General features: G+C 48.0%; 1 protein-coding gene across 3 annotated transcripts in view; it reads right to left on the reverse strand.

Moving 5' to 3' along the window:
* The window catches only part of DAB2IP (DAB2 interacting protein), a 1,377,413-nt gene that overhangs the window by 659,703 nt on the left and 701,647 nt on the right, over positions 1-16,063 (reverse strand). For all 3 annotated transcript variants that reach the window (XM_086920966.1, XM_086920964.1, XM_086920965.1), the window contains exon 3: positions 11,359-11,477. In XM_086920966.1, coding sequence (XP_086777092.1) covers positions 11,359-11,477 — 119 coding nt within the window. The remainder of the gene's footprint in view (positions 1-11,358; positions 11,478-16,063) is intronic.

Consider the following 16,063-nt stretch of genomic DNA (forward strand, 5'->3'; position numbering starts at 1 on the left):
CAAATTGATCTAACAAATAATACCATCTGTTCAAGTGGTATTCTCAATCGAAAACAACAAATGCAGTAGAAATCACCTAGAATTCAGTAGTCAGTACAATTAGTTAGCTTGTCTTTTCTATTCTAGAACTGATTGACCTGATGCAAATGGACCATCTACACAGAATGGAAAATGATGGCCAAGGTACTCATAGTTACTTAGAAGGACCATCCCCGGCATGTCAATCAAGGTTGTTTGTCTCAGAGTCTCCATAGGTGTAGAACAAACCTAGATGCACTACAGGCCCCTTTCTCGCAGTGCCAACAGACTCATGATTCACCCCACTGCCCAGGCCTAAGATGGCAGAAAGAGGTCACTGAGAGCTTCTTGTCTCATGCAGGGAGGCCATGGTCTGCGATTTAGACCAGGCTGGTCATCTGAAGGCCGGGCTGGACTTATTTGCATGATGTTGACTTCTTCTGTGATGAGACGCACACGCTACTGACCTTGAACCTGAAAGAGTTAGTCCCAATAGCTTGGAAGTGTTAGATCGAGGATTTAAATCCCACGTTTTGCTCTTTAATTGAGACTAGACCATGGTGGAATGTATATCACAGTTTGGCTACTGTACCTTTTCGTGCGGCCTACTTAGAAGGTCTAGGGATGCTTAGAAGTCTGGGAATCCCAGTTCCACCTTGGGCCATCCATCATTTCTGATGACTGCTGTAAGCCGCGGCCTGGTCTCTGCAGGTCTGGAGAAGAACCAAATGGACCAGCGTTGCAATTGTGTCTTCCCCCTATTGTGTGATCTTGGGCAAATCACTTTTTCACCCTGTGCTTTAGTTCTCTTATCTAGACAGGACATTTGAACCACACATAAGCAGCAGTTTAAGCATTACTGACATGAACACAATCAGGGCTGTTTCTTTGATCTGTGTTGTTACCTCTGCACTCGATTACCATACGCTCTCATCACCCTATATAGTGTCCCATATTGTTGCTCGATCATGCCCGTTTCCATAAATTGTGCGATGCTCGTGCTAACATTTCCTCTCCTTTTGATATCTCTGGCTGGCCACAATGCCTCTGAAGTCCCCCAAAGCCTCCTCATGAAAGGACTGCAGAGATGCCATGAATAGCGACATATTTCCACATAAAAGCCTCCCCCTGGCTTGTCAGAAAACCTGTCCAGGGCTTGCCAGCATTTCAATGCCATTATGTTTGGTCATTAGCAATTCATGATCTTGCCTTAATAAGCCCCGACAAAATGAAATATCTCGCTGCTGCAACCACGCCGCGCGCCGCCCTTTGTCCGGCACCGAGGAGGCATCGCGCGGGCTCCATTAATACTAAACCCTTCCCAGGGAGCTCGTGCCTGGCTGCACCGGGCAGCCCCAGCGACGCACCTATCAGAGACGGCGCTGCAAGGAAGACATTCACACAAAGTCACTTTTACCTACATTCGATGGGAATAGTTGTCATCAGGTGTGCCTGCCTGAAAACCGCATGAAAAGGAAACACATCACCAGCTAGTTACCATCCCCATTGCAATACATGATGCTCGACAAATGCACACCGTTGTTGATTAAAAAAACAGAAAAAGAATGAATGGGACGCAAATACTTGTCGACCTTCATAAAGTTCATACTTCAGAACTGTCGAGGACAGGGGTGAGGGGTGAACTCTGCACACACTGGACAGAGAAATTGTGTAGTATTGTGTCGTGTATGATATCCATCAGGATGAGGTGTCGTCTGCCTTTGCTGACTTCCTAATAGTGTAAAGTTAAACTTCAAACCCTGCCACTGGGGCACCAACCAGGAACAATATTGGGTCTAGGGATCACATCTCTGCCAATCAGCGCCTTGCAGAGTTAGACACTTTGAATATCACTGGCTGTCGTTGTTGTCTGTCGTCTGTGCATTATATTTGCTTTGCCCAGCATGGCCCTTGGAGAGCTTTGCTGTCCCTGTCCCACGTGTCTGTGCTTCGGGGCAGGGCAGGGTTCAGTGGGTTTTCTAGGTCATGCACCTGTCAACTTACAGACCTGCCCTGACGTCACTGAGACGTCACCTATTGGCTCGGACACTCCAATCGCGTATGATAGGTCTGCGTTTCTCCGCGGTCAAGTTAAACAAAAAACACATAGGTTCATATTCCAAGGTAAGATTCGCCTCTTCCAGTCGGCTGCCCACCTCATGGGTGGATACACCAGCACCAGCGGGTAGAGCAGTTCTGTACGTCCCTGGCATCGAACAAAAGACGAAGCCTCTCTGGAAAGCATTAGCCCCCGAGGGTAGCGCATAAACAATGCTGCTCCATGGTACTTTCCAAAGCACTGGAAGATAAATGGGCCCTGCATTGCAGGGGCAGCGAAGAACCGAAGCAGAACACGCTGCCAACTTTGAACCCGCTCTCTGTATTAATGAACTGGCGGCTGCATGGCAAGCCTCGAGGCAGTGCCAAGAAGCTTTGCAGAACACGGCGCCCTGTACTTCTGCCGCCCCAGAATGACTGCATCTTCATACAGCAGATTCAAATCCTATGCACACCCAGCTGTAAGGTGAAGAGAATTGAACTATTTGTGAACTCTCCCCTCCCCCACCAAAGCAGATGCGCCTGGACTACTTGGGGCAAGCAGCGATGGTGGTCAATCTGCCCATGACCTCAAACCCAAGAGAAGGCAATGGAGGCGGCACTGCAATCAGCATCATGTCTGTCCGGCGTCAGGTGGCAGAGACATTGTACCCCAAATTAAAGCGGCTTGTAACACATGCACTCTCTCCAGGGCAGGCTTCTCACCAGTCAATCAAGTCTGCTGGGTGGGATCCAAGGATGGCAGGACACGCAGGAGGGAGCTAACATCACGTGCACTAGAGCCCTAGCTAGCAGCAAATACATGTTGGCTCAAAGCCTTGGTTGGAAAGAGAACACCTTGCCCAGTGTGGCAAATATCCTTGCGCCAAAACACCTTGCCTAGTGTGGCAAATATCCTTGCACCAAAACACCTTGCCTAGTGTGGCAAATATACTTGCACTAAAAACACCTTGCCCAGTGTGGCAAATATCCTTGCACTAAAAACACCTTGCCTAGTGTGGCAAATATCCTTGCACTAAAAACACCTTGCCTAGTGAGGCAAATATCCATGCACTAAAAACACCTTGCCTAGTGTGGCAAATATCCTTGCACTAAAAACATCTTGCCTAGTGAGGCAAATATCCTTGCACTAAAAACACCTTGCCTAGTGTGGCAAATATCCTTGCACTAAAAACACCTTGCCTAGTGAAGCAAATATCCTTGCACTAAAAACACCTTGCCTAGTGTGGCAAATATCCTTGCACTAAAAACACCTTGCCCAGTGTGGCAAATATCCTTGCACTAAAAACACCTTGCCCAGTGTGGCAAATATCCTTGCACTAAAAACACCTTGCCTAGTGTGGCAAATATCCTTGCACTAAAAACACCTTGCCTAGTGAGGCAAATATCCTTGCACTAAAAACACCTTGCCTAGTGTGGCAAATATCCTTGCACTAAAAACACCTTGCCTAGTGTGGCAAATATCCTTGCACCAAAACACCTTGCCTAGTGTGGCAAAAAGCCTTGCACTAAAAACACTTTGCCTAGTGTGGCAAATATCCTTGCACCAAAACACCTTGCCTAGTGTGGCAAATATCCTTGCACTAAAAACACCTTGCCCAGTGTGGCAAACATCCTTGCACTAAAAACACCTTGCCTAGTGTGGCAAACATCCTTGCACTAAAAACACCTTGCCTAGTGTGGCAAATATCCTTGCACTAAAAACACCTTGCCTAGTGAGGCAAATATCCTTGCACTAAAAACACCTTGCCTAGTGTGGCAAATATCCTTGCACTAAAAACACCTTGCCTAGTGAGGCAAATATCGTTGCACTAAAAACACCTTGCCTAGTGTGGCAAATATCCTTGCACTAAAAACACCTTGCCTAGTGTGGCAAATATCCTTGCACTAAAAACACCTTGCCCAGTGTGGCAAATATCCTTGTACTAAAAACACCTTGCCTAGTGTGGCAAATATCCTTGCACTAAAAACACCTTGCCTAGTGAGGCAAATATCCATGCACTAAAAACACCTTGCCTAGTGTGGCAAATATCCTTGCACTAAAAACACCTTGCCTAGTGAGGCAAATATCCTTGCACTAAAAACACCTTGCCTAGTGTGGCAAATATCCTTGCACTAAAAACACCTTGCCTAGTGTGGCAAATATCCTTGCACCAAAACACCTTGCCTAGTGTGGCAAATAGCCTTGCACTAAAAACACTTTGCCTAGTGTGGCAAATATCCTTGCACCAAAACACCTTGCCTAGTGTGGCAAATATCCTTGCACTAAAAACACCTTGCCCAGTGTGGCAAACATCCTTGCACTAAAAACACCTTGCCTAGTGTGGCAAATATCCTTGCACTAAAAACACCTTGCCTACTGTGGAAAATATTGATGCACTAAAAACACCTTGCGTAGTGTGGCAAATATCGTTGCACCAAAACACCTTGCCTACTGTGGAAAATATCGATGCACTAAAAACACCTTGCCCAGTGTGGCAAATATCCTTGCACCAAAACACCTTGCCTAGTGTGGCAAATATCCTTGCACCAAAACACCTTGCCTAGTGTGGCAAATATCCTTGCACTAAAAACACCTTGCCCAGTGTGGCAAATATCCTTGCACCAAAACACCTTGCCTACTGTGGAAAATATCGATGTACTAAAAACACCTTGCGTAGTGTGGCAAATATCGGTGTACCAAAACACCTTGCCTAATGTGGCAAATATCAGTGCACCAAAACACCTTGCTTAATGTGGCAAATATCGGTGTACCAAAACACCTTGCCTAGTGTGGCAAATATCCTTGCACTAAAAACACCTTGCCTAGTGTGGCAAATATCCTTGCACTAAAAACACCTTGCCCAGTGTGGCAAATATCGTTGCACCAAAACACCTTGCCTACTGTTGAAAATATTGATGCACTAAAAACACCTTGCCTAGTGTGGCAAATAGCCTTGCACTAAAAACACTTTGCCTAGTGTGGCAAATATCCTTGCACTAAAAACACCTTGCCTAGTGTGGCAAATATCCTTGCACTAAAAACACCTTGCCTAGTGTGGCAAATATCCTTGCACCAAAACACCTTGCCTAGTGTGGCAAATATCCTTGCACTAAAAACACCTTGCCTAGTGTGGCAAATATCCTTGCACTAAAAACACCTTGCCCAGTGTGGCAAATATCCTTGCACTAAAAACACCTTGCCCAGTGTGGAAAATATTGATGCACTAAAAACACCTTGCGTAGTGTGGCAAATATCGTTGCACCAAAACACCTTGCCCAGTGTGGAAAATATTGACGCACTAAAAACACCTTGCCTAGTGTGGCAAATAGCCTTGCACTAAAAACACTTTGCCTAGTGTGGCAAATATCCTTGCACCAAAACACCTTGCCTAGTGTGGCAAATATCCTTGCACTAAAAACACCTTGCCCAGTGTGGCAAATATCCTTGCACTAAAAACACCTTGCCTAGTGTGGCAAATATCCTTGCACTAAAAACACCTTGCCTACTGTGGAAAATATTGATGCACTAAAAACACCTTGCCTAGTGTGGCAAATATCCTTGCACTAAAAACACCTTGCCTAGTGTGGCAAATATCCTTGCACTAAAAACACCTTGCCTAGTGAGGCAAATATCCATGCACCAAAACACCTTGCCTAGTGTGGCAAATATCCTTGCACTAAAAACGCCTTGCCTAGTGTGGCAAATATCCTTGCACCAAAACACCTTGCCTACTGTGGAAAATATCGATGTACTAAAAACACCTTGCCCAGTGTGGCAAACATCCTTGCACTAAAAACACCTTGCCCAGTGTGGAAAATATTGACGCACTAAAAACACCTTGCCTAGTGTGGCAAATAGCCTTGCACTAAAAACACTTTGCCTAGTGTGGCAAATATCCTTGCACCAAAACACCTTGCCTAGTGTGGCAAATATCCTTGCACTAAAAACACCTTGCCTACTGTGGAAAATATTGATGCACTAAAAACACCTTGCCTAGTGTGGCAAATATCCTTGCACTAAAAACACCTTGCCTAGTGTGGCAAATATCCTTGCACTAAAAACACCTTGCCTAGTGAGGCAAATATCCATGCACCAAAACACCTTGCCTAGTGTGGCAAATATCCTTGCACTAAAAACGCCTTGCCTAGTGTGGCAAATATCCTTGCACCAAAACACCTTGCCTACTGTGGAAAATATCGATGTACTAAAAACACCTTGCCCAGTGTGGCAAACATCCTTGCACTAAAAACACCTTGCCCAGTGTGGAAAATATTGACGCACTAAAAACACCTTGCCTAGTGTGGAAAATAGCCTTGCACTAAAAACACTTTGCCTAGTGTGGCAAATATCCTTGCACCAAAACACCTTGCCTAGTGTGGCAAATATCCTTGCACTAAAAACACCTTGCCCAGTGTGGCAAATATCCTTGCACTAAAAACACCTTGCCTAGTGTGGCAAATATCCTTGCACTAAAAACACCTTGCCTACTGTGGAAAATATTGATGCACTAAAAACACCTTGCCTAGTGTGGCAAATATCCTTGCACTAAAAACACCTTGCCTAGTGTGGCAAATATCCTTGCACTAAAAACACCTTGCCTAGTGAGGCAAATATCCATGCACCAAAACACCTTGCCTAGTGTGGCAAATATCCTTGCACTAAAAACGCCTTGCCTAGTGTGGCAAATATCCTTGCACCAAAACACCTTGCCTACTGTGGAAAATATCGATGTACTAAAAACACCTTGCCCAGTGTGGCAAATATCGGTGCACCAAAACACCTTGCCTAGTGTGGCAAATATTGTTGCACTAAAAACACATTGCCTAGTGTGTCAAATATCCTTGCACTAGAAGCACCTTGCCCAGTGTGCCAACTATCCTTGCACCAGGACGCCTCTCCTGGTTTTGCAAAGATACGTATACCAGTCGTGCTAACTTCCTTTCAGGTCAATGCAGACTTGGATTCCTCTCTCTTGGCTCCCACGCCAGTAATAACCATTCCCTCATCAGGCATTGTCAAGCCACAACAACTTTGCAAACATGGTTTTCAGATATTTGAGTGGCCATACTTGCCCAAGAACACCTGACCTTGATTTTGGCCACCTTACTGGGAGATGCAACATAACACAGAGGCCCACCAGCACATTTACTGGCTGTGCTTGTAGTCTCTGGTTGGCAAGTGCATGCAGGTGTGACTGTCACTTCCATCAACCTGCACCCTTAGCCTCTCCACTGAACGCAGACACTCTGGAGATGGTTGAAGGAGAGCCTGTCTAGCGCCTAAATTGCTCCATGTGACGCAATCAATCTCATTTCATGTCTCCTGCCTCGGTTTCTAATAATGCACCCACAGAAACATTCTGAACACGAGCAATGTGCACTGTGTGCCTTTAACTGAAAAATGATGTTTACTGAGATAACGCCTAGAGGCAAAGTTCAGTTTAGAGTGTAGAGCTATACAAGAATCCCTATTCATTCACAGATTACTCGATCAATTAAAATCTTGCACATCATTATTCAATGCATAACAACATTAAAACAATACCTGTAGATTCTCAGCTTTTTCATTCACATTTAGGCACCCCATATAATTAAAAGAAAGAAAGTTCATCAGCCTGCACAAGACCCCATTGGTTGGCTGGGAGTTGTGGCTGTGTGCCATGAGGGATGTTTGATGTGCACAATCAGAAACACCAATGTTATTCCCCATCTGAGGGCGAGGGCGCATGTGCAAGGCCTGGAGGAGGATAGTGTGGGAAGAGCAGAGCTGAGAAGACAAGCGGGCGAGGGTGGCGTCTGGAGAAGAGGGTGGGCCTAGAGGTCAGAGTGAGGGCAGCTGCAGAGCTCTGAAGGTCTGAGGAAGGATGGCTTCTGGAGGCCTGGAGGGAGGGCAGGTTGTCGAGGTAGAGGGGTGGCTGTGGAGGTCTGGTCATCGGGGTGGCTTCTGGGGTTGTGCAGAAAAGGTGGCTTGAGACGTTGCTGGTGAAAGGGTGGTTTCTGAAAGTGAGCGAGGTGATGGCTTTTGAATGATCGAAGAACCAGTGGTTTGTGAGGGTTTGAGGAAACCGTGGGCTAAAAAGGTTTGCGGTGAGGGTAGGTGTGGATTCTGGGGAGAGGTGTGTAGGGCTGGTTTGCAGGGTGGCTTGTGAAGGTCTGCAGATATCTTGGTGGCCTGTGAAGGTCTGGGGTAGCAGAGATCTGTGGAGCAGGGGGGGGGTGTGACCCTTTGGGAGAGGGTGAATTATGAAGGTCAAGGGAGTGTGTGAATTGTGAAGGTCTGGGAAAGAGGTTATTTTTGGAGGTCTGGCAGAGAGGGCGTCTTGTGAAAGTGAGGGGAGAGGGTCCATCCTGGAGGTCTGAGGGAGACACGGACTAGTGGAAGTCTGGGGAAGAGATCAGTTGTGAAGGTCTAGGGGAAAGTGTGAGGGCATTACATTCCAAAGAAATGGATTCCCATCTCTTTGACTCTGTAGCCTACTGTCCCTTGTATATTGCTAAATTCGGGATCATTCTGGAACAGCACAACTTTCATTTTCATATTGCATTTGGGCAACTGTGCTGGACCTTATGTATAAGAGCCCTTTGTCCCTCTATCTGAAAATAATAACTAGGGGAAAGTGTGTCTTGCGGAGGTCTGTTTAGTGATGGCTTGTGCGGTCGGAGGTCTGTTTAGGGATGGCTTGTGGTGGTCTCGGGAGAAGGGGTCTTGGAGAGGTCAGGGGAGAGGGCGTCCTTCACGGTCTGAGGAGAAGGTGGCTTGTGGAGGCCTCAGAGAAAGGATGGCTCTGGAAGTCTGGATACAAGCTAGAACCAGCATCAGGGCCAGGCCATGGTTTGTAGGTGGGTGCTCATAGTGGTATGTGGGTAGTGGTCTTTTTAAAGCAGAGAATGGGATAGTGAAAGGGTGGGGGCTTGTAGATCTGGCGAGTGGATAAGTTGTGGTTCCTTTGGAAGTGGTATCATGTAGTAGTTTTAAGAGAGCAATTGGCCTGTCTGGACTCACCAGGGAAAACCCCTGCTTGGCCGTGGACCAGTCACTGCTTTGACAGGTGGATGGATGGAGGGTTCATCAGCCGTCTAGATTGGCAAACAGCCCCCAGGGAATGCCTACTCATTTATTACACACTCATACATTATTTGACCCCCCTCCCCCTCCCCCAAAAACAAAAATAAAAAAATCCTTCTGGAGGTGGTTGGACTCACCGGCTGCACTCACCCGGTATAAATTGGGGGGTATGAAAACATTTCCCAGAGCTGCTTTTAGCATCACAGTCCACCACTGGTAGTTGGGGGTCTGTGGGAGAGGGGCATTTATGTGCACCTGGCGAAGAGGTGGGATTTTTAAAGGGGTAAAGGAGATATATTGTGTGCCTGTCAGTGGAGTAGGTGGGTTATGGAATTTTGAAGGATATAGGGGTGTCTTGGGATCTGGGGAGAGTTGGCCTTAAGTGTCGGGCGCGGGGTCTTACAAATTCAGGTGTCAGGGGTCTGGAGGAGGGGGGCGCGTGGGGATCTAAGACAGGGGGTACTTGTGGAAGTGCTCAGTGAGCTCTAGGAAGAGGGCATTATTGGTTGAATAAAGCATGGCTTGTGAAGATGTGTAGGGGGCCCTGATGGTGTGAGGAAGAGCAGGCCAGGGAGGAGGAGATATCTGGAGGTTTTCTGAGGTCTGTGGTAGGAGTGTGAAAGAGCACAGTGTCGATGGGTCTAGGTCAGTCGGCTGGTGGGGTGGTTGTCCGAGGATGTGAGTAAGAACGAGGGGTGTTCAAGACTGGGAGGGGTTGGGAGAGCCTGAGGCTTGGACTCTTTCTATGGAAGGGGGGGGGCGATGAGGCTGCTGAAGGGGTAATGGGCCGAGGAGAAGCTGGTGGGAGAGTTGGGGAGTGGTTGTGAAGTCGTGAGAAAGAGGGATGGTTTGGTACAAGATGTGTCCGAGCTGGGCTGCCGGGGCTTAATTTGTGCCGGTGCTTAGCACTGGCACTTACTTGACAGGGCCGGGTGACGAGATGGAACCGAAGAGAGGAGGGTGTAAGAGTCTATGGAAGAGGTTGTCTCGGTGGGACTGGGCGAGGGACGAGTTCTGGGGCAGAAGAGGTTGGGGATGGTTTGTGGTAAGAGGTCACGTAACCTGGGGGACAGTAGACGTCTGTCGTGTGAGGAAAGGGTGTGTGTATGTGTTGACGGGCGATGGTGGGGGTCTCAAGTAAAAGATGCTTTTGGAGTTCTGAGGGAGGCGGATTGTGGTTGTCTGTAGAGGGGACTGTAAGGAGCTTGCAAAATAAAGGGGTCTTCAGAGGTTGTAAGCAGGTGGGTTGATGATGAGAGTCTGTGGGGGGGGGGGGGAGGCTTGTGTACTTTCGGCAGTGTGTGTGCTTGTCGAAGTCTGGCGTTGGGGGTCGTTTTGCCCAGGATGGGTGACGAGGTCTGAGAGTGCGAGGGGAATTGCGAGGTGGGCTTGTGCACATCTGGAAGAGAGGGGCCTGGTTGTAGTCTGGGGTACCGGGTCCTTCTGTACAGGATGGGGGACAAGGTCCTTGTGCACATCTGGAAGAGGGGGGCCTAGTTGCAGTCTTGGGATCGGGGTCCCTTGTGCATAGGTAGGCTGCTGAGGTATGAGATAAAGACAGAGGTGGGCTTGTGCACATCTGGAAGAGGGTGAACTGGTTGCAGTCTTGATTTCGGGGTCACTTGTGCATAGGGTGGGTTGCTGGGGTATGAGAGAGAGACAGAGGTGGGCTTGTGTACATGAAGCAGGCGGTGCCAGCGGGGAGTCTGACGTACGGGGTCACATATGTATAAACTGGGCTCCTAGGATCGAGGAGAGGGGGCTAGGGAGTTGGGCTTCCGAACCTCTGGCAGAAAGGGGGCTAGCAAGACTCAGGGGGAAAAGAGACGGCTTCAGGGGTCTGGAGGAAGGGCACGGCGTGCACATCTGGCAGGAGGCGGGTTCACAAATAATTCACACACAACAGATAAGGACGTGTTCTCACTCCATGGTAATCCGATGCATTCACCCCGCGGGGCTCGAGCGTCCGCCCGGGGAAGGGAAACGCTGCTTCCCTGCTTTTTAAACGAGCTCATCCCGCCTTTATTGATGGCCCTTCAGACCCAATGACAAAACCACTACATCTGGCCGCCCAGGGCGGCTGCAGTCTGTGCGCTTGCACGCGCGCGCAGGGCGCATTCTGGGCCACCCAATGCCGTGGCAGCCTCAGAGCGCCCAGAGGCCATCGCATCCGGCAGGCAGCGCTATGCACAGCTCCAGAATGAAGAGAAAGGCAGCTCTCGGGCTGGGCTCACCTGTCATTGTCGCTGTTCCTGAAGCCCGGGAGGATGTGGCGGAAGCTGCTGTTCCTGTCCAGCTTGGGTTGGCTCTTCGTCCTCTTGATGGAGCCCTTGAGCCGGCGGCTGAGGAAGCCCTGTGGGAGGCAGAGGGGAGGGTCGGGTTAGCGGGTGCTGCTGGCACAGGGGCTCCTGGGCGCATGGTCCCCGCGCTGCGCCGCTGCCCTGTCCACTGCTGCCGCCAGCGCTGCGCGCACTGCCTCAACATCTGCGCTCGGCGCGCACAGGCCAGCGCGCTGCGTCGACAGGAGACTCCCCAAAGCCTCTGTTGCCGTGGCAACCATCAGCTCGCATAAAAATACTGTCTGGGAGATGGGCGAGCATATTGCATCTCTCGCAGAGGTGAAGCGTTCCCAGCTCATTCTTTTTTATCAAAGCGCTTCCCTTTGTCCCCTCTCCCCCACCGTCCTCTCCCCCCTCCAGCTTTATTGGGGCGGCAATCTAGTCCTGGGAATATACACACACACACACACACACACACACACACACACACACACACACACACACACACACACATTCATTTGTCCTTAATATTGTATTTGCATTTTTACATTGCTAGAAGACATATGTGCGAGCACCAGAATCGATTTATGAAAGTGACAATCATTTGTAATTCACACAGCGCATTTATCCAAAACACTTTCCAAGGACCATTTGTGTATGCACGTATTATTACCAGATGAATAAAACGGCACCCATTTTGTCTCAGAAGGATGAAGGGCTGCTCGACCCTGCCAAGAATTTTCTTTTGTTGCATTTTCCTATAACTTACCGATTTAGAAAGCATACTCTCATCTGAAATATCTGGTTTGCACATTTTATGAGTGCAGGTTCATTGATTATGCTACGGATACATACCATTTACTCTGAATAATGTGTGTACCTTAATAATCACGTGACTGTGGTTCACATTCGTATACTAAATCACACGCGCCTTTAATAAGTATTCAATATATCCTGGATCGATGGAAGACCTCTCTACCCCGAGCCTTTCAAACATAGATTTTAGAAGTGAGGCTCAACTCACTGAGTTATCTTATGTTTATGGTATTGTTTTCCTGCTGTCGCTTCTGTAATTATTTAACTCAACAGGCAGGCTCCATTTGATTGGAATTGTTTTTCTTTTTTTGCTGGGCCTACGGAGGAGGCTTGCATGAGCCTTTGATGCGATGGATTGTGCAATTTGTCAATATTTATGTTACCAACTTCATTGCAGCCATCCCTTGCATCACACACACACATGTCAATGCAGGGCAGGTCACAACCACGGACTACGTCACATTTATGAAATCCCTTCCAGTTTGAGAGCCTTGCATAATCATCTGTGGCATGGGTACAAACGTCTCATAAAATGAATGCGGCCTACCAGCCGCGGTCGGCAGTGGGAGTACCTGCAGGGCGGTGACGTGGGGAGGGGGAGGGGCAGGGTGGGGGTAGTAATGTATGGATTACTGAGTTTTACAGGTAAGTAAACATTTAAATAAATAAAACGAATTTCGTTGCGCGCACTGCATCACATTTGGGGATGAAGTGCACTCAACAAAATTTGTTTTATTTATTTAAATGTTTACTTACCTGGGAAGCTCCGTAATCCATACATTACTACCCCCATTCTGCCCCTCCCCCGTCACCGCCCTGCAGGTACTCCCACTGCCGGCCGCGGCTGCGGCCTACAAGAAAGTTACTCCACGGACTAGGCAGCCTCCCACTTACTCCAAATCCTATTACCGCCATTCCTTAAAGTAAGGGTGCATACACGATGGAGAGTTTATGCTGGAGGGTACTGAGGTGCAGCGTCGGATTGGTAACGCGGGCACTCGGGAAATGCCTGAGGGGCCGTACCCGAACACCAGGTGGGGGCTGCTTTTTTGAGCAGCCTGAAGGGCCGATTTGGGTGGTTTCTGTGTTGCTCGGATGCCGCCAGCGGCCCAATGGGAGCCTGAATGGCCTTTCTGGAGGCAGATGGGCCTCCATTACCTCTCTTTTATCAACGGGCAGAGGTGTCACTCCATTTCTCTCGCTTGGCCAGCCCATTAATATATGCATATTGAGTAGGGGCATGGGGGGGCTGAGCAAAAGTGGCCTCACTTGTTTTCAGGTGTGTTTCACCAGTGTAAACTAATCTGTGCATTTTTTTTTAAACGCCCCCACCTTTTTTATAAAATTGCGCTGTAGCAGTGTTTTGCGGAAAGGCAATATGCAAATGTGGGCCACTTTTTTTTAGTGTGCCCTGGCCGATTTTTAATCCCAATCCAACCCTGCTGAGGAGCGGGGTCATTGAATCAGTGAAAACTGAACTAAGAGCCCTTCACTGGCTACCAGTAAAAGATAGAGTCAACTTCAAAAGCATGTGCATCGCCCACCGTGCCTACTGGAGGAAAGGAGCAATCCTTAATCACTCCCTGATTACCCCCTACCACCCTAATAGGCAGCTGAGGTCGACCCTCGCCTTCCAAGTCATCATTCCCAGGTTCAAAAGAGAAAGAAGTGGAGGTAGAATGTTCTCAACAAACGTGGCAAGGCTCTGGAACTCTCTTCCATTATCCATCCGCTCATAACCGAACATCCTGCTCTTCCGAAAAAAATTAAAAACCTTTTTTTTCAGCAGATAACTTGACATACCTCACCCAACTGTATTTGGCTATAGCGCTGGGACGCCTGCGGGTAACTATCGCGCTTTATAAAAACCCATTCCATTGATACATAAAGTACTGAACCAACATATATATATCTACGGTACTGACAGTTTATTGAGCAGCCCCACTGGAATAATGTGCATGTGGCGTGCTGGGTACCACCCTACCTGGATTCAGTGCCAGCATAGAATACTACGCTCTTTCTTGCATACGGAAGAGCCAGTTCCAAGAATAGCAGCATCCCTGATATTTCATGTAACTCTCTTGGCGAGTTTGGCAGTATCGGTGGCATGTTCAGCAGACCCCCGGGCACACTGATATGCTCTCGGGCCATTAGGATGGGTAACAATAACCACCTCTTATTCAGTGCCATGGTGCCCTCAGGGGTGAATGTTCACTACAAATATTGGTGTTATGTTATGTCATGTTTTGGTATGTTATTTCGCAATACCCTGGTATACGGAGCATTTGTCATATTTAGCAATCCACTAGCATTTCGAGCAGCACCTTGGCATAATGAGCAGCTCCCTTATATTCCAAGCAGTAGCCTATATGTATCAGCTGCAAGCACATGGATGTATGTGAAAGCACACTGCTGGCATACCGGTGATCCACTCGCACGCTAAGAAACACCCTGGCACATCAAGTAGAACGCTGGTGTATCGAGCATGGCATGGGCACACCCTATGCAAAAACAACAATTGATGGACAGAATGCAGAACAATGGCATACATTCACCCCAGTACAGAGATCTGGGCCTTTTGCACTCCGCACCACCCCAGTTCAGACATGGCCATATGCAAATCAGCCTTGACCCTGTGCCTCATGGGAACAGTCCAGCCCAAACTACCAAGCCATGTCTTTCCTGGACCGGAATCAAGCATCCTAGGCCCGGTTTCTGGATATCAGCCGTCTTCAGCCAGGATAGCTTGACTCCAGTGGCGTGGAGAGCATGGGACTCACGTCTGAGCATACCCATCCCACTCGGGGTGACAACCTTGCCATGTCTCTCAACCTCTGGTTATTGTGTGTAGGCAATACTCTAAAACAATGAGCAGCTTCAGGGCACACTGGACTCAGCCCTATCATGATGAGCATGTACGGTCATGTGAGCAGCCTCCTGGAAAAGCGAGCAACTTCTTTTAGGATCGAGCAGCCATGAGATAAACCCAGAAATCCTCACTCATACTCAGCAGAATTCCACCATACTGTGCATACTGTGCAAGGTCTGATGACTCTATTCCTACCTTTTGATTCACTAATATGATTCCCTACAGGCCTTAACATGATTCGACACGAGACAATGCTGTTTATGGAAATAATGTGTGCCCGATTGCATCATGATAAATGTTGTAAAGCGCTCTGATACCTTCGGGTCTGGCCAGCCCTATATAAGACTCTTACATAAAATAAATGATAATAGAGGTTGGTTCAATGGAATATTCCTCTCCCATCTCCCCTTGGAATGTGCCCTGTCTTATGGAGCACCCAACCCTCCATCTTAATCATCCCCTTGGCCTACCATCTCCTTTCCTCCTCCATCCGCTTTTGAGCGCAGAGATACTCCTTCGGGAGTCGATTCTAGCGCTATACAAGCCCTTAAATAAAATAAATAAATAAATGAATACAGAGCATCCCATTTCTATATTGATAGGACCCATCTAACAATCATTTTGCTTTTTTACATTTATTTAGATTATTGAACGTTGCACCTAGTCATAGGGGTTAACAGGGTGAGCCAATCGGCAGAGAGATGACACAGAGAAAGCCAGATATACGTTGCAGAGGATTTAGGCATGCAGATCATAAGGTGCTCTACAAATCAAATCAGATTTCTATATTGAACGGTGTCTTAAAATATTTGAGCACCACCAATATTTGAATGATGGCTACCACCTGTCAGATGACAGATCACTGTCTTATGATGGCATTACCTTGACGTATGATGAAGTAATTTTGATGACAGTTCTCTCCTTCGCGTTGATGTCTTAGATGAAGTATTTACTAGCACCGAAACAGTGCTATGC

Source organism: Lissotriton vulgaris, chromosome 5 (genome assembly GCF_964263255.1).
Source record: "Lissotriton vulgaris chromosome 5, aLisVul1.2, whole genome shotgun sequence".
Taxonomy (NCBI): domain Eukaryota; kingdom Metazoa; phylum Chordata; class Amphibia; order Caudata; family Salamandridae; genus Lissotriton; species Lissotriton vulgaris.